This window comes from Tiliqua scincoides, chromosome 14 (assembly GCF_035046505.1).
Source record: "Tiliqua scincoides isolate rTilSci1 chromosome 14, rTilSci1.hap2, whole genome shotgun sequence".
Taxonomy (NCBI): domain Eukaryota; kingdom Metazoa; phylum Chordata; class Lepidosauria; order Squamata; family Scincidae; genus Tiliqua; species Tiliqua scincoides.
The window spans coordinates 5,971,290-5,992,623 of record NC_089834.1 but is presented as its reverse complement, the minus strand read 5'-3'; the positions used below and the strand labels follow the sequence as shown (position 1 = coordinate 5,992,623).

Sequence of the window (21,334 nt, the reverse complement as noted above, 5' to 3'; positions counted from 1 at the left end):
TGGAACTGAACCCCCAGAGATACTACCTTTGCCGTTCAGAAGAAGGGTAGGACTGTACGGACATCTTCCACTTAGACAGAGTAGGGTATCTTTGTGAGTCAAACTCTATGCCTTGTAGCGCATTCAACACATCGTTGTCCAACTTCGATGGCTGCTCCCTAGGAAGAATAAGGGAATGTGATTAGGGAGGCAGCTCTGCAAGTAGCTCACCCATGCTCCAAGGTGGATGCAGCAATGCTTTTTCCATGTCTTAACATGCATTCATCAGTAGAAGAGGACGGTGACTGGAGTCTTCTGCCTGCCCAATGATCCAGAGCAGTTTAACCCCTTTTTTGCCCGGCCACAGGTGTACATATTCGGTCCCTGTTGCAGATATGCAACATTAGGTAGAAATGGTCTAACAGAGTGGGTCAGGACCAACTTGGTGGGTCGTAACCCAAGTTCTGGTGGGTACCACAGAGCCACCAATGAAAACTCAGGTGATGGAAAGATCAGATAACTAATTGCCTCAAGTTCTGAGGTTATTCAAAAAGCAGATAGCTGCTAACTGCCCTGCAAAGAGGTGAGTTCCTGCAGTTTGCAAGCTTGGGTCAATATATGGAGATGAAAATGCTTGAGCCTCTTTTTTCTGGTATTTCTTTCCCCATCAATGACAGGTAGTGGGGGCAGGTGAAGTCTGGGTCACATAACTAAGCTCCTCAAGGCTTAAGAGAAACGGAGCAAGTTTTTTTGCAAATAAATATTGCAATACTTTAATGCAAATAAAATATTACTTATAAATAAATGAATAAAAATGTTATTTCTTTCTAGACCACCTTCTTCTAAAGTCTCATAAAGCTTTGTGTGTCATGATATAGTGCCATTTTAAAAAGTGGGTCTGGAAGCTAAAAAGTTTGAGAACCACTGAACCAGCAGATGAGGTTCAGCCCCTCTACTGAACCGTATTCTAAAGACTGTAGCCACTTCCCCCTACCAGCCATTCAAGCAGTTGTAGACAACAGGGTTGAACAATCCCACTCCACAGGCACCAGGGAGTCAGTATGTTCAGCCTGCATCTATTGTTCCCCTCAATGACATGTGCACAAAAACAGAGGAGCTCAGTGTGCAGGCAAGACAGTTTCTTCTCTGCTCAGAGCTAATTCAGATAACTCAAATGAGCCTGGAAATGGTGTTCTCTGAAAGAGTACTGCATATGAGGTGGGGCAGTGATATGACAGGTCTGGCTCCAGTGCCTGAGCTGCAATATTGCTGCTGCAATCATCAAATGTTCAACAGTTCTTCCACGGACCAAATAACACCCAACTGTCTGCTGCAGGTGATTACTTGAGGTTTTTGCAGCTATAGAAACAGCCTCCCATATCACACACTTGGAACTGGCCCCAGTTCTTAACTATACAGACACCCCCCCCCCTATTCATGAGATACACATTCCAGGGTCCTCCTGTGGATTCAGTTATCCACAGTTCATTGTGCCTTCCCCCCGCCCCCGTTTATTTCTTACTGGTGATGCCAAATAAAAATGTCTCTTCTTTTTACAGAAAAGTGTAAACATGCAAACTTCTAGAACGACATGCAGGCAGTCTAGATGCCAGATGTACAGCCAGAGCATTCAGATGTTAAGAGGAAGCTTCTTGTGCTTAGTCTCTTTCAGCATTCCGGCTGCCTGCCTGCGTGTCGTTCTATAAGCTTGCAGGCTTATGTTGTGCTTGGCTTCGCCAGTAAGAAGCAAAACAAAGTTAATGTGCATGGAGGACAGCTGATAACTGGAACCATGGATACCGGAGCAGTGAATATAGGGGGAAGGGGGCCTGTACTTGCCCCCCTAGGGAGCCTGTAGAGATCTCCCAGTTTGCTAAATGCCCGACTCTCTAGTGCATGCCCAGTAACAATATGGAAGTTGATGTTCAATTGGCAGATCACTGGAAGGCATCCTAACTGCTTCCTCACTCTTAATTCCATGTGGACTAGCTGACTGGGGGAACTACCCCAAACATACTGTTCTGCTGACTACCAAGGAGACTCCCCACATCTCACATGCAGGAGTCACCACCAGAGTGTTCTTTGCCCTTGAGCATTTTAGTTCACCACAGAGCCCTTTACATCACACTCTCCTATATAGGTATCAATTCCAGGTAGAAAAGTAGTGTACGTGTCACACGGGACAAACAAATCTGCCATAAGTACATATAGAGTACATGTATTGGGAAGAGCAGTTAATCATTCTGATTCAGCTGCAGGAAGCATAATTGTGTTTTTCCCACATGGAAGTGATGTCCTGTCTGGAAGTTGTGATGTGTGAAACAACTCAGGGTCAGGGTTTCACTACTATTTATATCAAGAGCTTCTTAACGCACTGTACATTAAGAACAAGGGCCTCCACAACCCAGACCATGTTCTTGTTGAAGTTTTTTTAAAATGTAAAAGTCTCATCAAAGTTTAAAAAAAATTCTGCTGTGGAATACACAAAACAAAAGGTAAGTTCATGAAGCTACAATGCATGTTGTACCCTAAGAGAAACAGCTGCTTGGATCTTCTTTTTGATGATAAAGTCCTTAGAAGACACTGAGGGGCTGTCTCAGACTGCAGTTTGGAGGGGCAAGGCTGCCTGCTTTCTTCACTCCAGCCTTCCGTCTCCACAGACGCTCTCCCTGCTTCTAGTGGCGTTTTCTCATCTGTCCTTTGTTTTGTATCCTCTGCCTTCCCACTTGCTTTGGGAAGCGGTGAGCAGGTCAGGTGTTCCTTGGGTTTCCGAAGTTGCCTTGTACTTTCCCCCTGAACTCTCTCACTGTCACTTGGTGTGGGGGACTGGTTTGGCTTCCCAACTGAACACTCGCCTGCTGCCGTCTGATTCTGACACGACAATTTTTCAAATTCTTCCATTAAATTGGAAACTGGAGGGAGAAGGCACTCTTGCCCTCCTCCAGCCGCATGCCTCCCAGGCGGGCTCACTGTCCTCTCACTGGCCACAGGGCTACAAAATCCATTCTTACTAGCAGAAACCCCTTTCTCAGAGTGCCTCTCAGTGGCTCCTGCTGTTTCTATGATGCTCCCAGCATGCCCAAGGGACAGAATGTCACACTCTGAGCTCCCAAGATCATCAATGGTTGGCTCGCTGGATGTAGTTGCTCGACTACAATTCCGAGCTGCGTTCTGTCGGTTCTTTACTTCTTCCAAACTCATATCATCATCATCGAGAAATGCTCCAACAGAGATGGAATTACAACTTTTTTTGCCTTTACCTACAAAAGCAACACAAAATAGCCGTTTGTATGAAGCAGACTTTACTTAAATACAATATGCAAACCACACAGGTGAGTTTTCTCCCCCTCCCACGTCACCTGTGGTGCTTCACTCCTCCTCCCCACACTGTTACGCTTCACCCAGTGTATGCTATTCAGAATAGCAGTGACCCTCCTTATGCTGGTTTGGCACACTGGTACCAACTCCGGGTGGCACTGATTGCTGGAGCTGGTATGGTGCCCATCTCAACTGCTGTCTTGTTGTAGTCTTGTCTCTGAACCTTTTCTCCACAAAATCTGCACACATAATAATAATAATGATAATAATTACTTGTGTACAGGAAAAAAAAGTTTTTAAAAGGGGCAAGTCTTTAACAAAGTCTCCGGCGAACCAAAGCTGACACTCCTTTTACAATGCTGGTATCTGACTGCAAAGCAAATGAATACAGCAGTTGGCAGCAGATCATTTCTAGTCTGCTGGCTCTAGATGTAGTGATCAGAATTTCAGCAATTGTGGTGTTCAATTTGAAACCTTTAAGGTATGTTTTAAGAGACTCAGCAACCAGCAACACCACCATGCGTATGTTACATTCACATTTTCAAGGGGTAATGAAGATCCTGACTACTCTGGAGGAATTAAGCTAGCTCAATCACCCCAAGTAATAGAAAGGCTCAACATGAGGAGGAGAGGCCCCCTACAAGGAGTATGACATCAAAGTTTAGGCCTACTACTTGCAAAATATGTAAACTAGCAGTGGCACTCCAGCTCAGGCCCTTAGTGTATCCAACTGTGCCCAAGGAATGGACCTGCCCTTGGGAAAAAGAGGAGAATTTAGTAGCTTAATCTGTATTCCAAATGATTAAGAAAAATGTTCCATCACCTTGGAGTACTCTGGTGGCTACAAAAAGTGACCTATACAATTACCAAGCGTTATCATTAATCACATTTCAATTTTTAATGTATTCGATGACATGTATTATAATGCATTAAGCAACAGGATAGAAACACAAAATTTAAGATAACTTAAAAAGTTTTAATGATACAAAGAAACTAAGGTTACTGTTGCCTCTGAATTGTATAAGAAACATAAAAATTCAACATAAACAATGTTTTGTGTTACACAGTGTTATTTGCCTTTACCAGAAAGCTGGGGAGTTTTGTATCTGTTGTGGGTTTCATTCTCCCCTGTTTCTTGCTGAGCTTTATCGCTCATTTCCTGTTGACTCAGGTAGTCTTCAAGTTTTTGCAACCCCTCCTGGGAAGACAGATCAACAAAACAGCCCAGAAATTCCCAGTATTCAACCCACGGGAACCCCAGTTCATGAGCTAACTCCCTGCAATAAATAAGATAGAACGGATCATTTGTGAAGACATTAGAAAAGTAATATGACAACAAGCTTATTGAACATGTTTTAAAACCAGCCAGCCCACAAATCATACATGCATATTTTTTTAAAAAAAACTTTTTGACAACCTAATTTTGTATACTATAAGCCCATGAGGCTTCACCATGGTTTAACTGCTGATTAAATTGTTTGGTAGACTTCCCAGCTTGAAGTGTGACTATCAAGGGGAAACACCTACCCATAGATTCCCAAATGTGCATTGCGATGCCTTAGGGCGTTGTGGCACTCTTACAGGGGTGCTGCTGGATGTTACCTCTTACCAATTCCCCACGCACTCCCATCTTGGATCTTGCAAAACCCAAGATGGTGGCACCCAAATCCCATTATATATGGGTGCCACCATACAGGATCTCACAAAATCTTGTGAGATTTGGGTGCTGCCATCTTGGATCTCATGAGATCCAAGATGGCAGCACCTGACTGAACTAGGAAGGAGAGGCTGTGGGGATATTGTGACCCAGCTAAATTTGGGAACCACTGTCTTACTCCAAAAAATGTTATTCCAGTTCCCCATTACACCTTGAAGAAAAATTAGATGCCCATCTCGTGCATCACACAAAATAAGTAAGCAAATAAGTACTGCATGAGAAAAAGCAACAGCAAGGGTTAAGAGAACTTAGAAAACATTCTTTTAAAATGCAACTGGAAAATACATAGGTGCCCACATTTCATGGTCAAGTCCCCCACCTTACGAGAACCACTATCACTTCTGCAACACATTTATAAGCCATGCAGCATAGAAAGAGGGTCAGGTGGCAGTGAAAGTACAAACAAAAGAAAATTATGTTCTTCATTAAATCTCTCAGTGCTGCCAACCTAGTAACAGAAAACAGCATTACCTCCGCTCACTGGGAAGAACGGATTCACTGGACTCCTGATGGAAACCAAAAAAAACATGCCCTCAGGGAGAGAGGCTCCCTGGGCAATTGTGATGCTGCCCCAGCACAAGGCAGTATGTCCTTGTTGTTTAATACTATGTGAGCTTATCATTTTTCAGTAACTAAACAAGAATGTTCTGCCTGTTCCATGCTTTAAGCCTGTTAAATACCTTCCAACTCTTTCAATTCCTCTTTCCAGATCAGATTTCCTGAGATTGTGAAACAACCCTGCTCTCTCTCGAGGTGGAGTCTTCCAAAGCCTGCGGAAGTCTTCTGCCTTTAGAGAAACACATTCAATTGACACTGTAATTGGGAGTTAGCATCACTGGAGTGACCTAGAAACACCTACCCAACAATAACCCAACCCAAATGGCATAGGGCAGGGGTTCCCATACTGTGCGCTGTGACCTCTTACAGTGTCACAGCACACTCACAAGGGCAGCATGGGATGTCTCCAGAGGCCCTTCTTATCCGTCTTCCCAGGTACCGCCATCTTGGGTTTCATAAACTCTCACAAGATTCAAGATGGTGGCGCCCAAATCTTGTAAGACCCTTCTGATGACTGCAGTGTAGGCGTGCTGGTTGTAGTGTAGTGTAGTGTAGGTGTGCTGGTGTCCATTGAGAAAGTAACTTGAGAAGTCCATCTGCTCTTCCCACACCAGTGCCACCCCTTCCAGAAAATGGGGTAACACTATGTGGGAAACAGCCATGCTGTGGACTCCTCTTATATGGCCCAGAGCTTCTGGTGAAATCTTGTGAGATTTGGGTGCTGCTATCTTAGATCTTGTGAGATTGAAGATGACTGCACCTTGCTTAGCCGGGAAGAAGAGGCTGCGGGGGCATCATAAGCCAGTTAGGTCTGGGAACCATATGCTTAGGGTCTCTTCTGCTGCTGTTCTCACTGTGCAGAAGCACCTACAGCATGGCCCATTCCCATGCCACAAAGATAACACCAGAAGCTCTGGGCCATATAGGAGGAGTCAACAGAATGACTACTTCCCACATAGCGCTATCCCAGTTTCTGGAAGGGGTGGCACTGGTGTGGGAAGAGCAGATGAACTTCTCAAGTTACTTTTTCAACTGAGGAACCAGCACACCTACACTACAGTCATCAGAAGGGTCCTCGGTCATATAGGTTCTATCTGTAAGCTGATAGTTACATCTGGTTTCATTGGGCAGCATACTCCCTGGAACGGAGCTATTTCCCCTGGACTGCCCCTGAGGACAGCAACAGAAACACTGGAAAGTGGCTAAATCATCATCCTTTTCCTCAACAGTATTTTATCAGCCATACAAGCATCTGAATTTAGTATTGTAGAATGGTATTTTTAGGAGAGTATTGACAATAAGAAAGATGTTGAAGAAATGAAGCAATTTGTTTTTTTCTGCTGTCTCTTAAATATATTCCTTTTCACATTTCTGGCAAACAGATATGCAGAAAGTTGCAGACCTCGGTAACTCAAGAACATAAGAAAAATGATACAGATTATTTAGATTCAAAAGATGATGAAATAAATCAGCAAAAAAAGCTTTAAATATCTCCCTTTAAATATTATACTTAAGAATACTTTAAGAAGTATTAAGCTTTAAATCTTAATACTTCTTTAGAATATAAACATCAGAAGGAGGCTTAAACCTGATGAGTTTAATTAGAAAAGTTCATAACAGACAATAACGCCGATAACTTTTTAAATAAACTCAGTCTGCAGTCAAGGTTCTTATATGCCTCTTTGTTTTACACAGTGGAATAAAACCCGTGGTTTTGTGTAATTGTTCCACTGTAGTAAATCACAAATGTAGTGTGATTGGTAGAGACGTTTTTTATTTTTTTAATTTCAAGAGTTATTCTCTGCCTTTTCTATTTAAAAGTGTCAGAGACAGCGTACAGTACATTTTAAAATGCTAAAAATAGCATTTTAAGTTTAGTCTGTACCTAGCGATAGAGAAAAAAAACCAGTGTTGGAGAGCTGATGCATTCCACATACTTTTTCCACATCTGACTAAAGCAATTATTTACTTGAGCTATGTTTTGTTTTGCTTGTATTGCGACACTGAAAGGCAATTAAGTTCTCTGTGAGCCAATGAGGTGCTGGCTTAAATGGCTACGGAAGGTACCTTGGGGAAGATTTGTTAACTGCAACACAAGTGCCACATCAGCGTCCTTTGCAACTTGGAGTCCAATCCTATCCAACTTTCCAGCGTCAATGCAGCCCCAAAGTAAAGGAACAAACGTTCCCTTGCTTTGAGGAGGCCTCCATGACTGCCCCCCCCACCACCACAGGATGCAGCACACGCCCCTCTGGCATGGCTGCACCAGTGCTGGAAAGTTGGATAGAACTGGGCCCTTTGCAAGCAAGCTCCTGTTATGTATGGAGATCGACCCCAAAGCAAAATCATTTATGCCCAGTTCCAACGGAATAGCCAAGGATCAAAACCGAGCTTCAAGACCATAGATAGCTTTACCCTTCCCTCTCCTACAGTTATAGTGCTATGCAACTGTTACCCACACAGGTAACAAATCAGAATGGTGTTCCTAAGTTCCTTTGAGAGCCCAGCATTGATGAGGATGTTCAAAAGGCAGCAGACAGCAAATCAGAGTTTGGGGGAAGGGGTAAGCTACTAATCTGAAAGCTGTGCTTCCCACTATTCTAACAGCACAGATTTATGTTGTTCTTTTCCATGAAGGTTGGTCTTGCAGACTGAACTGCAATCAAGTCAAACTTAATTTAATCCAGGTATGCTCTTAACTCAGGACAAGAACCTGATTTTCATCAGGGTTTGTTTTAGCTTGAGTCGAGAAAGATGAATGTGAAACCCAGATCTGGGGCGGGGGAGTGGGAGGAGATAATTTGCATGCAAAGAGAGGCAATGACAATACCCAAGTGTGAAGCAAGCACATCTGGGCTTCTCAATTCACCCTGAAGTCTGCTATACAGCACACATCTGCACCATACCAATGTGAGTTTAGGAGTGTACTAAGTAATGCTGCAAAGAGGACTGGGCCAGAATTTGGCTTCTGTTACCTTGGAGGGGCTCATTGGGCCTGCATAAGCCCTAACTGTCAAGACAGGATCTTTAGGGCTGCCAAGATATCTGGGTAAAGAAGCTTGTGGGCTACTGTCTGTCTGATCAGGTGACCAAGGTGCTCCAATCACAGGTGCGGAGGCGTTATCTTCGGCTCGGAAGAGCGGCACGTAGCACTGGCCTGGATTGCAAATAATTTGAAGCAACATTAAGATCTTAGGACTGGTTTAACATATGCTTAAATACTGACCACCATGTGTTTACAAATTCCAAAACAGGTTTGTTTAACTTTTAATTAAAAGTCACTGCATAAACACAGCTTTGCTCAATACTAGATCACTCAAAGTTTCCACGCCGACAGGTAACACGCTTCAGGGTCCAATTCTACCCAACTTTCCAGCACTAATGAAGCCTCAAGGTAAGGGGAGAAATGTTCCCTCATCTTGAGGAAGTTTCCATGACTGCCTCCCCACTGTAGGATACAGCACATGCCCCACTGGCACGGTTGCACCAGCACTGAAAAGTTGGATAGGATTGGGCCCTTATTTGATGTTCTTTTCACCCCAGTGACCCAAAATTATGCATATCATTTGCTCACCAGGACTGTCCAACTGGGAAATTACACAATGACACCACAGTTTGGGATGGCAGTTTGGAATGGCTTTAAACACAACCAAATTGAATTAGACACAAACCTGCCAGGTATTCTCCAATTTTTTCTTTCAGACCTGCAGATTTATTTTTGCTCCTTTCACAAATTACCTGTTTAAAGAAAAAGAGGAAAAGACATTAGTTAACAGAACACACAAGACTTATTTTGTACTCCACTTGGTTGAGAGAAAAACAAGCATTTCCTCACATCCACAGCCAGCATCTATTCATGTTGAGTGTTTTAATGACTTGCCATACTGAATTTAAACAATTCTCAGCAATGCAAAGGGACAAGACTGCTTTCTAATACAAGCAGTATTGGCTTTATGACAGCAGTTGTCACAAAGCTGAGCACCAGCTACCTTTCTGTTCTGCCCCAGGATTGATTCACACTTGCTTCAAAGACAGGCAGGTTTTATCACTATAGGTACCTCCAACTGCTTTTGCTTGTGGCAAACAAAAGCAATTCCCAAGACATGCTTGCCATGGACAAGGTCTGCTAATCTAGGAAGACAAAAAGAGTCTCTTTCCTTGACCCATTTGCCACATACATCTCATTTGCTCCCAGAACAGGGAGCAGGCTTTGCATACAGAATGTCTCTGGTTCAATTCTTGGTATCCTCAGTTAAAAATGGCTCATTAATTAGATCACCAACTGAGATCTAAGAGACCCAACAACTCTCTAACCCTAGGTTATAAGGACAAATAACACTAAGTAACAAAAAAATTGTTTACATTGAATTTTTAATGTTTCTTATACAATTCAGAGGTGGTTTTTCGGTATCATCAAAACTTTTTTAGTTATCTTTGACTTTGTGATTTTATTTATCGCTAAATGCATTATAATACACATCTAATACAACTGCATAGCATAAATTGTGGTGAAACTATTGATGTTAAGCCAAAAATAGTGGCTTTTCCTGAAATCTTTGCATCAAAATTAATAAAGAAACATCAAAATATTCACATCAACATGCAACTGTTCAAATTTTGTTACACAGTGTAATCTGACCTGGTAAAGGAAGCATCTTGTGTTGTTTTGAAAAGCATTCCTGTTGCTCCTTTCCTTTCATACCAGCAAAATCCTTATTCAACCCCTCAAACCATAGCAGTGCTACCTGACTGTGGACCCAATCCTATCCAATTGTCCATTGCTGGCGCAGTTGTAACAGTGGGTTGTGTGCTGCATCCTGTGGTGGAGGGGCAGTCACTGGAGTCTTCTTAAGATATGGGAACATGCATTCCCCTACCATGAGGCTACACTGTGACTACACCAGAGCTGAAAAGTTGGACAGGATTGGGCCCTGTGCCATCAGTCTAATTATTAGGTCCAGACCATTTCAGAATGACTGGGTTATTCTGAGGTGGTTCTGCTAGCTCACATTGCAGAAAATGATTAGACAGGGCACTAAAGAAAAAGAAGAGTCCTATTTAGGCAGGTCAACAATAGTCAAAATGCATTTTAAAAGGCACTTACATCTGCTGGAGTTTGATCATACTTGTTCCTTGGGTTCTTTACAATGTCAGGGTGTGAGGCAAGGACACTGACCACATCTGGGTTCCCAAACTTGCATGCAAAATGCAGTGGGGTATCAAATCCCTACAAAAGGAAGCACATCCACGTGATAACACTGCCATCCAAAGGGGTGTGTGTGTGTATTTTCAAGTGCCTGCATGCTCATTGCTAGGCTCTCAGGATTTGACCTCTGGTGAGATCATGACCTGACCGTGAGCTTCTCAATTAAAAGCAATAGCAAATAACTAAATGAGACGGATTTGGAGTGAATATGCTTCACATGAAATCTCTCACTTTAATTCATTAACAATGCCCCTCCTAAAAAAATCTACATAAAAGTTAGTTTCTGATAAATACATACCATAAACATAAAAGTGCTGCAGAGGCTGCACAGGTTATCAGTTTGTTTCCGGGCTCATTTAAAAGTGCTGGTATTTAATTTTTAACGTCCTATGATGGCCTGATACTTAATACCAATAGGAGTAGTCATTCTGGGAACCACCCCAATGACCAAGGCCTAGTAACGAATCTCTGCTGTGGGCAATAAGTCCTTCAGAAGCAAGGTTATATTCAATCTACAAAACATTCTTTGTTGTAACCCCATGAGCATGGAATTCATTCCTGTTTGGCGTTTTCCACATTTATAGAGGGCCCACTAACAGGGACTATTATAGGTTTTCTTAAGGAAGTTTAAATGCTAGGAAACATGGAGTTCAGCCCATATTATTCTCTTAAAAGAAAGCTGCTGAATCATCTTGCACTCTTCTTTCAATGTTTTGATTTTTAATATCGCTTTCTGCTCTGAGAATTCATTGCACTGAAGAGCAGATTTCAGGCCTTCACACAGAAAAATAGGGAAAAAGCAAACTTATCAGCTCTAGATCCTAAACATTTGTTTTCAAAATATTTTGCTTTCATTGCATGCCTTATTTGTAACTTTTATTTATTTCTTTTTCAATTTAGATAAACAGGAAAAAGCAAACATATCAACCAGCAATTCTGGATCCTGAATACAGTTTTTAAAATACAGTGGACCTGCATAATCCATGGATTCAACATTCACAGATGCCGAAGTCGCTCCCCCCAGGTCCACGTGAACCCTCCAAATCTGACCAGAGCTCAGCTCTGGTTGGGCCCACAGAAGCAGGCCTCAGAATGGCCCTTCTAGGTTTTCTGCAAGCTGGCACCTCCATTTTTGGGGCAAAAGCGAAAGTGATGCTTTTATTGCCTTAAGGCATTCTGATGCCTGGGGAAGCCTTGGAGAATTCCCCGGATAATTCCCAGTTTCCCAGAATTATGCATTTTCCTTATCTGCAGGGGTTCTGGGAATGGAACCGCCGCGGATAATGAAGGCCCCTTGTATCCTGTTCTCATTGAATGCCTGCTTTACTTCTAACACTCACCATTTTATCTGGTGTGTTAAGATAAAGGTCCACAATATATCTGATACGTTTCTGCAACATGACCGCGTCATCATCTGGATACATTAGCCGCATAAATTCTGGATTTTCCAGGGTGTCCAACAGCAACCGGCAGATACCAGGTTGATTCTCCTTGGCTGCTACATGCATCACGTTGTATCTACAGCCTTCCTAAAAAAAACACAACACCTTCACCATACAGGAAATCTAAACTTAAACTTCTCAATGTCAACAAAAGTTGGGATGCTGTTCCAGTAGAAGCTTTCTTTGCAGAAAAGAGTAATCAGACATAAAACTGGTTTTGAAACTTTATATATTCACACAATAACATGCAAACTTAAGGCAGCAAAATGAGTCTGCTAAAGTCAGGTCAACTAGAAATTAACTTTCTGAACATGCACATTTAAGGGTTGGCTTTCCAAGCTAAAGATCCTTTATATCAGCAGTTCTCAAACCTTTTCACCTCTAGAGCCCTCACAAAGCACTCCTCACAATGTTCTCAAGGGGCCCCAGGGCTCCAAGGAGCACACATTGAGAAATGCTGCGTAATACTAAGTTGACAACTCTATAGCCGCAAATGCACAGCCAGCAAATCTAAAAAGCTAGAACCCAACCACTATGATCCAGAGTTTCAAAAATTTAGTACTGGTGGGCCCGATATCTGCAGGAGATGTGTTCTTGTCACCCCCGGGGATATTGGAAACTACAGATAAGAGGGAACCATATTTCCGCACCCCCAATGCCCCATTTCCTTTGTTTATGTTCATAACAGGTGCACAACATGTCTCTTGCTTTAACCAAGCCAGCAGGCACGCAGCTTCTTGCAATTACTGTATGTCTTTTGCTTTAATAGACAGGCAAGAAGACAGGCTAGAAGGGACAGTGAACGCTAACTTCCTGTTCCCACTAACATACACTGTTCACTGTACAACCACGGTTCAGAACAAAGAGGGAAGGGAGTACGAATTCATGCATGAGGATGAGAAAGAGCAGTTTCTTTACCTGTACGATTGTTGGATTGTCTCCTGAGCCAATGAGATAGCGAGGATTACTCCAGACAAGTTCCAAGAACACAGACACATCTCCTTTCTCAACAGCTTTCCGGAGTTTGGCAGTAAGATCTTGAGTACGAGGACTTTTGTAACTGTTGGCTCTCTCTTTGCTAATGGTTTCCATCTCAGGAGAACACAGACCATCTATCAAAATAAAAATTGCACTGCATTTGTGACAAGATTTATTCTAATGAAGGGAACTGACAGGTTCTAGCAAATCTACTATCTTCTTCAACCAAGACAGAAAAATGTGCATTTGGTGCTTTCCACTAATTTTTAAATCAAAAATATTCAAGATATTTTCACTTATTACTTATTTAAAAGATTTCTACCCCATCTTTCCACTGTGGAAAACAGATGCCCAAGGCGGTTTACAAGGCAGCTGTCAGGGAGGCAGAATTTTTTAGGAATGCACATCCCCCCAGCATATTTTTTAAAAGCAGAACAGACAACAGAGGTGACAGCACTTAGCCTAAATTGCAATGGGCTCCAAACTAGAAGGTTCAATCCCTGGAAAATGCAGGTCCTGTCTGAAACATTGGGAGAGCTGCTGTTGGTCAGTTTCAACATTCCTGAGACAGAATGATGGATCTGACTCTGGCACACTGCAACTTCCTAGAAGCCACCTAACTAAGTGAGCACTGAAGTGGGTTTAAGCCTCCACTTACCTCTGTTAAATGCTGAACAAACTTTCACGGGAGACAAGGATAAGGAAGGTTTGTTTGGAGATGGGAAATAATCGCAGATTCCCTTGGCAAATTTCTCTGCGTCTTCCCTGTTTGAGAAAGCTTTAAATCGTGAACCCTTGATCATTTTAACAGCTTGCAAAGCTTCCTTCTTATCCTCATACACATGCACCCTCTCTGGAACAGAAAATAATAAAATCCAATTAATTTCTCTCCATGGCTACAATTGTCAAGGCTGCAGGAGTTCAACAAATTATGACCCTTCAAGCTTTGTTAACAAACTCTGCTTGACTACTTAATGATCAAAGCAGTTGGCACGGGAATATACTCAGATCAGCTGTTCCAAGTTCGCTTGTTAGATTTTTATTTTATTTTTACAGTCGGTAGCTCATTTTTCCAGCGAAAAAGACTGAAATCCAGACACTGCAACAAAAACAGTCTTAAATGCTTTATGCAGTTTGAAAATTATTCAAGGCCAGAGATGCACAGCGCTGTTCTCCAAACACTGAAAACTTGACTTATGCTCTAGTTACAAACAGTCCCCCAACAAGGCAATGATGCAACCCTAAGTCCCTTTTCGTCAGCAAGCAAACAAATATACTGTAGACAAGCAAAAGTCTGAGGAGTTGCCAACTGAACTATTTCTCTCCTGCAATTTCACACTGTTTAACTCATTTCTGCCCAGCCCACAGGTGTACACATTTGATCCCTGTTGTGTATATGCAACATTGGGCAGAAACAGCTTAATTGACACCAATTTGCACAAGCCCATCTCAACATGGCTGATTTCTCCAGTCTAACCCTATACCATATATACTTGTGTGTAAGTTGACTTAACATGTCCCAACAGTTCCCAACAGCTGCTGCTTAGTTGGGGGGGGGGGGGAATGTGCTGAACAGCAGGGCATGGGGCATGAGAAAAAAAAATGAGTAATTTTACTGAGCAGTATTTGCTCTAAAGCAGCAACAGGAAGCAAACAAAAAGGTAGCCATTTTAACTTCTCCAAACAGGAAGACAGGTGAAGGTTTTCTATTTTTCCTAGCTGCCCCCCGTCTCTAAGATGAAGGCAGCATCAGTTATCCTCACACACAGCATCTCTTCTACTAAAATTACCTGTGCTTTGTTTTTATAAGGATGTTAAAAAACAAACCCAAACACTCAAAACATATCGCCATAAGTGACTATCAATTCAATATGAAAACTACAAAGAAGCACAACGTGAACAAGGATAAATCAGAGGTCAGGGTCCCTTGATGAGACAAGCCAAGCAGAAACTGTTTAACAAAGGGACCCCACAATCACAGCATCCCCCACTGCTATTAAAATATAACCAGAGATGAATCACACAACATCAAGTCTGACAAGGTTAAACACATAGGGCACAATCCTAACCCCTTATGTCAGTGCTTTCCAGCACTGATCTAAGGGCAATGCAGCTCTGAGGTAAGGGAACAAACATTCCCTTACTTTGAGGAGGCCTCCATGAGTGACACCCGACTGCAGGATGCAGCACACGTCCCATTGGCACTGCTATGCCAGTGCTGGAAAACACTGACATAAGGGGTTAGGATTGCGCCCATAGTCACATTTGCAGACTCAGGTCTGGTATTCTGAGGAAGCTTTTCGGCAGAATGACGTTGACTATCTAAATTGTATTAGCCTCCCAAAAACTCAAACTGAAAGCCCAACCCACATGAAGTGCAGGCAGAACTGCGATCAAACATTTTGGTCTGCCTAAAAAGTTAAATTATCCCTGATTGTCACAGATTATGCTTCACAATTGCACACCTCCTTGAAGGGAGATTACATTTCCTAGTCCACTAATTTTCAGTTTTACAGCACCTATTCAAAAGCTGCTTGATCATCAGATGTTGCTTTCCATTTGGTTCTATATAGATGCCCAACACACACTGGCTCACTAATCCTGCAAATGTAAAGGTGATTTTAGCACACATGTAGTAAGGTATGTGTATTATGCACAGTATTTTGGAAAAAAACCTAAACCAGGAATTACATGAACAGACCATACTGCAGTTACTGAGAAATTCGAATAATCATCTGATCTTCTCAGGTATTTTCTTGATACACAAGGCACAGTGCAATCTTCAACACCATAACACTGACAAAAATGAAAGTGAATTACCGTTTCTTGCCAATATATCATCATAAACTGGACATACACCGTAGTATAGCATAGGCTCTTTAGACACCATCTGAGAACTCATAGGAGAGTCAACATCTGCCTTGTGCATTAGGGCTTCCTCGTCAGGTGGGTTCAAGCCCATATTGTACCCAAAATCACCATCTTCAGAGTTGCTTACATGACCATTTTGACTCCTTTCTTTTTCTTTAGTTTCCAGTTGGCTGGCGTCAGTTCCAGGTGTGCCATTCAAAAGCAGAGCTGCTTCCTCAAGTCCTCCTTGCTGTTCCAGTAATGACTGGGCCAACCTTTTCTCAAAAATTGATCTGGTGGTTAGTGTAATGGGCCCGCATTTCTGTCCAGCTTTAACGACCTCTTCTCGGAGCTCATCAGGAGTTAGCTGTTTTAATCGTGACAATATGTCATTCATTGTTACTGTCCCTGGAGAGGAAAGAGGAGAGAAGAAGACAAAATTGCATAATCTAGGCTAGGGGTACACAGTACTGAGCTGTGCACATGGAAATAGGGTGACATTTGCATAGTTGGACTTGCGAAAAATCCTGCACAACGAGTTACTAACAATTTTATGCATGAAACCTTGAGCTGCATGTTACCAAGTCAGGATTCTATGTGGATTTCTGTATGCAAGAATCTTGCACTCTAATGTCCACATGTGCAAACCCCCTTCCAAGACTGTACGGATGACTTAGGATACAATCCATGGTTGTATTTTACTGCCATGGGGCATAGCCTTTTCCATCAAATAGGCAGCACGCTCTTGTCCTGGGACAGATGGATCAAAGGTAAAGAGGTAACTAGTGTCGTGAGACTTAAGCCCCTTAAAAGGAGAACATAACCAATTGACTTTCCTCACCATCAGATCAAAAGAGGAGGAGTATGCTATCTCCCCAGCCTCACTTGTGGCACTGAACAGAAGAAACAGATTGATATGTCACCTGTTGGCTGCATCAAGTTGCACACAATTAGAAGCAAGAGGGAAGAGGCTGTACGGTTCTAGCAACTCTTCTGGGAGTCTGGTTCACCTTTTAAGAACTCGTTGGTCTCCACAGACACTACAGGTACCCCACACAACAGCTCAAACATCTTATTAAATCCAGGCATCAAGACAGCATTGCTAAAAGTGACCCCTGAGAATACTTTCTGCTAACTGCAAATCATAAGGGAAACATTAGTCAGCTACCAGGGTACAAAACCGAGGACCAGAGGCCATGCAATGCTTGTTTATCCAGTAGCAATCACAGTGAGATGCTTACAATGCTGGTGTTTTTGTTTTTTGTTGTCATGATGAAGAGACTGCTAAAGCATTTCAGAGGCAAGCACAGGACTGCAGGAACCAGAAGTGCTCTCTGCACCATACACATCTTCGCATGCAGAGGGATGAACTGAGCATGGGGTACCATATCAGAGGTGCCAGCACAACAAACAAGCTAAGTAAGAAATTCAGAAACTTCAAAACAAGCAATCCAGGATTTGTGCTGCAAGGAAAATCAAATCTCTCCTAATTGCATTCTTAGCCATTCATATGCACAGTGGCAGCACAATACCTGATGACACCTTAGGTCCACCACCTCCACACAACAGAATAACAACAGCCACTTACCACACTCCTTGTGTGGTTTCTTCAGTTGTAGAAGTAAAGGACTTCCATGTTTGATTTAAAGGGACCATGCCAACAAAGGTGCTCCTTTGTTTGTGCAGTCCCTGCAAAAACTGCAGAAGTCCTGCACTTCCACCTTTAAAGAAACTGTGCTAGGAGCATGGTAAGGAGGCGGGTCGTCCTTACCACTTGCTTTTAGAGGGAGAAAAGAAGATCTGTGCGGCTTGCAACTACAGTAGGTCGGAGGAAGACAGCAGCAGACTCAGGGCAAAGGATGCATTGAATCTGTCACCCTCTCCCCCCCCTTGCAATCTGCCACTGATGCAACCTGCCTCACCTCGCCTAATGGATGGGCCACCCCTACACCTGTAGTACAAAACCCGTCACTGTGTTCAGTGAGGCTGACTCTCAGGAACACATACAAGACTGCAGCCAAATATATTTTATTCTTTTATGCTTTCAAAAGGTATCAAACAGAATCTTACAAGACTTGCAAGTTTAAGGAGAAACAGAGCTCCTGAAGGAGCTTCACCTAGCTCCATCTTTATCCATCTTTCTTGGGGGATGCTTTTTAACCAATTCTATCATATCTTAAAGGTTAAGGAGTTTCGTAGATCCGTACTGCTATGATATTTTACATTTTGTTCGTATTTTATAGGTTTTGTTGGCTACTGTGAGCTGGATGGGAATATCTGGAAATAAATATTTAAATACCATTTTTTAGTCACTTGGATTCTTTTTTTGTTAATTTCCAATAAAATTACATTCCACATTTTATGAAAACACACAAAGTGTATGAACAATAAATCGCAATACTGACCATCAACACATAAGAGTCCATAAGCTGACCCACACAACAGCCTAGAACAGTGACTCTCAAACCTTTTCACACCAGGACCCACTTTTTAGAATGACAATCTTTTGGGACACACTGTAAGTGATGTCATTAACCTGGAAGTGATGTCATGACCAAAAGCGATGCCACCAATTTAGACATCACCAATTTAGGCTTCAAACCTAAGCTGCAGGCAGCCCAAGCCCCTTTTGCAGTTACTCTGCATAGCTCAGAATCCAGCTCAGAAGTCAAAGCAGCAGGCAGACCTAGATCCTTCTCCAACCACACAGCCCTCTCCCCTTTCCAGAGTCCCACCTTCCCAGGGCAAAGCACAAGCCTCTTTCCCATCGGGAGCCCACCCTGCCCAGCAGTTCTGTATCCTGCGTTTTCAGCTCTGTATCTTCAATGGCAGCTGAGTTCAACCTGGAAGTGGCTCATGACCCAGTTTGAAAAATGCTGTCCTAGAATATCTTGGAAGGTCATTTCTGGGAGAAGAAACCGTGGTTATAATTAGCTCTATAACCTTGGACTCCTAAGAGTCCATTACTCTAGTTAAAAGAACATCCGAGTCACCAGAACACCCACAGTATGTGATGAAGTACATCACAAACAACAAAGCTTCTGAAGACTATGTCTCAGATAGCTGTAATGCAATCAAGATGAAATTTCATACTTGGATATAAAGGAATGTCTCTTTTGGAGAGGAATTCAGAGGCATTCATTTCGTTTTGCAAATTTCAAACAGTACAAAGTCACACCTAACAATATTTATATGCAAGAGGAAATCAGACCAGTTCAACGTAAGTGTCCCCAATCCTCTCCTCTCCCAGTTTAGCTGCATCTAATGTTAGCAGCAAGCATAGTGAGCGCCCTTTCAGATCTTAGTCATGAAGCATCTGGTAGGAAGCTTTAGATCCACTTCTCCTTCCCTACTTAAAAATAGCATGAGGCAGAAGGCAAGAATTCAACCATAAAAGGAAAACTAGAATGGAAATTTTGAAATAGAAAGAAACAGAATATTTCAATGCAGTGCCACCACCAGATATATTCAACAATTATCTTTGCTTTTCAGAAAAAGCTATTCTTGTTCCTATTTCTGCTGCCCACGTTCCCAAAGAAATTGTTTCACGCAGCTCAGCTGCACAAGCCAGTTCTGACATAAGGTTATTTTAAGGAACTTTCAAGAGTTACACAACGTTTGACAAAGGCTTTTATTGTGGTGCATAAAAATTGACTAATAATTATCTCCTTTGAAACAAAACAAAGCCCCTGAATGTCACTCCTGAATGAAGCAGTGTCTAAAAAGCAGTGTCTAAAATCTGAATGAGAGTGTTTGAAAGGCAGAGACTAAGCTGTGCTTTTAATGGTAACTAAATCTGTTTTCTAACTGTACTGCTTACAAGTTCCTCATTGACAACAAAGAGATCAGGGTTAAACGGGTTTCCTGAGCGAAGATATTTGGAACTGCACACTAGGTAAGCATACTTAGGAGTAAATCCCATTTAATTCAGTGGGACTTCCAAAGCAAAGAGGCACAGAATCAAGATGTGGAAATCACCCCTTACATGAATGTACATCTGTTCTATTGATACAGTGATTGATATAGAATATTTTCAGAGACTTTCCCTTAATTAGAACCAATGTACAGTCATGAACAGTCAGTATGACATCTGCTAGAATTAAGTATATATAACCTCCCATTCAGGCAGAAGCAGAGAGATATTTTCTTACTGTAAACACTTTCTTTCCAAGATGCGGCCTCACATTCTGCAACTCAAGGATAACAGCAATTCATCTGACTAAGGGCCAAAACACAAATCTAACCCATCAAAAATGTAAGAGTTGAACATGTTATGGGAGGCACACCTGAGCAAGGTGTTAGAGCAACAAGTTAGGGCAATTGTCAAAAACAGATGGTGCATTGATACATATATATTATGTGTTATACATACATATGTATATAGAATAATACAGTTACTATGATATACATATAGTAACATATATGTATAATACTATATATACATATATATACACACACACATACACACACTAATGTGTACTATGTACATATATTTAATACACACATTATGAAATCTACTCCTCCTCAGAGCAAACTTGCACCCATTCCGCAGAAGGGGAAGACTGAGGTCGCAGAGGGCGTGGCCTGCCAAGGTCGAAGTCGGGGCGGGGCCAGGCATGCAAAGGCCTCGTGATTGACAGCTCGGCCTGGCCCACGGGCCTTGTGGGCGTGGTCGGGCGACACCCCTCCCCCAAGCGCCCCCCTCACCTTGGCTGCTGCGCTGAGGTGGCTGCGGCGGGGCGGCCTCAGGGGCTGGGGCGGCGTGGCGGGCGGCGGGCCTCCGCTCGAGCAGGCGCAGCAGCCAGCCCAGGGCGCCGATGACGGCGCAGGCGGCCAGCAGCTCCCAGGCGTGCCAGCGGGCCCAGGCCCACCCCGGCCAACCGCCCGCCACCCAGCGCTCCATCTTTCCTCGACCGGGAGCGGCTCGAAGCGCGTGTGCGAGCGAGCGAGCGCACGCGCGCAGACGGGCGAGCCCAATTCCAGAACGCCCTTTACCTCAGGAGCGGCCTCCCGGCTTCCGTCGCTCGCTCCCCTCCCTCCGGCCTCAGGCACGGCCAGTGCGCATGCGCATGGCGTGAGGACGCCCCCATTAAGTGTCTAGCTTGCTGCCTGATAGGCCTTGCCCACTCCTCCCCTGAGGTGTCTTGCTCGCTGCCTGCTTATTTTGTTAGGCCCCTCATGAGCACACTCAAGGCCTGACAGGCGGGAGGACCCCTGCCCAGCCCAGCCCCTCCGCTCATTAGGTGTCTAGCTCACTGCCTGAATACTTGTTAGGCCTCTCAGGAG

The 21,334-nt window shown here is 43.2% G+C and overlaps 1 protein-coding gene across 2 annotated transcripts in view; it reads right to left on the bottom strand.

Moving 5' to 3' along the window:
* Positions 1–21,134, bottom strand: part of ANKLE2 (ankyrin repeat and LEM domain containing 2) — a 33,234-nt gene extending 12,100 nt beyond the window's left edge. The window contains exons 1-12 of one of the 2 annotated variants that reach the window (XM_066609597.1): positions 21,044–21,134; positions 16,019–16,456; positions 13,857–14,051; positions 13,139–13,332; positions 12,119–12,307; positions 10,677–10,799; positions 9,244–9,310; positions 8,548–8,729; positions 5,695–5,801; positions 4,381–4,574; positions 2,507–3,239; positions 27–158 (exon numbers count right to left, since the gene is read on the bottom strand). In XM_066609597.1, the coding sequence (XP_066465694.1) occupies positions 27–158; positions 2,507–3,239; positions 4,381–4,574; positions 5,695–5,801; positions 8,548–8,729; positions 9,244–9,310; positions 10,677–10,799; positions 12,119–12,307; positions 13,139–13,332; positions 13,857–14,051; positions 16,019–16,445 (2,543 nt within the window). In that variant the 5' untranslated portion in view covers positions 16,446–16,456; positions 21,044–21,134. The other variant, XM_066609596.1, reaches the window with a different exon arrangement.
* Between the last annotated feature and the right edge of the window lie 200 nt (positions 21,135–21,334).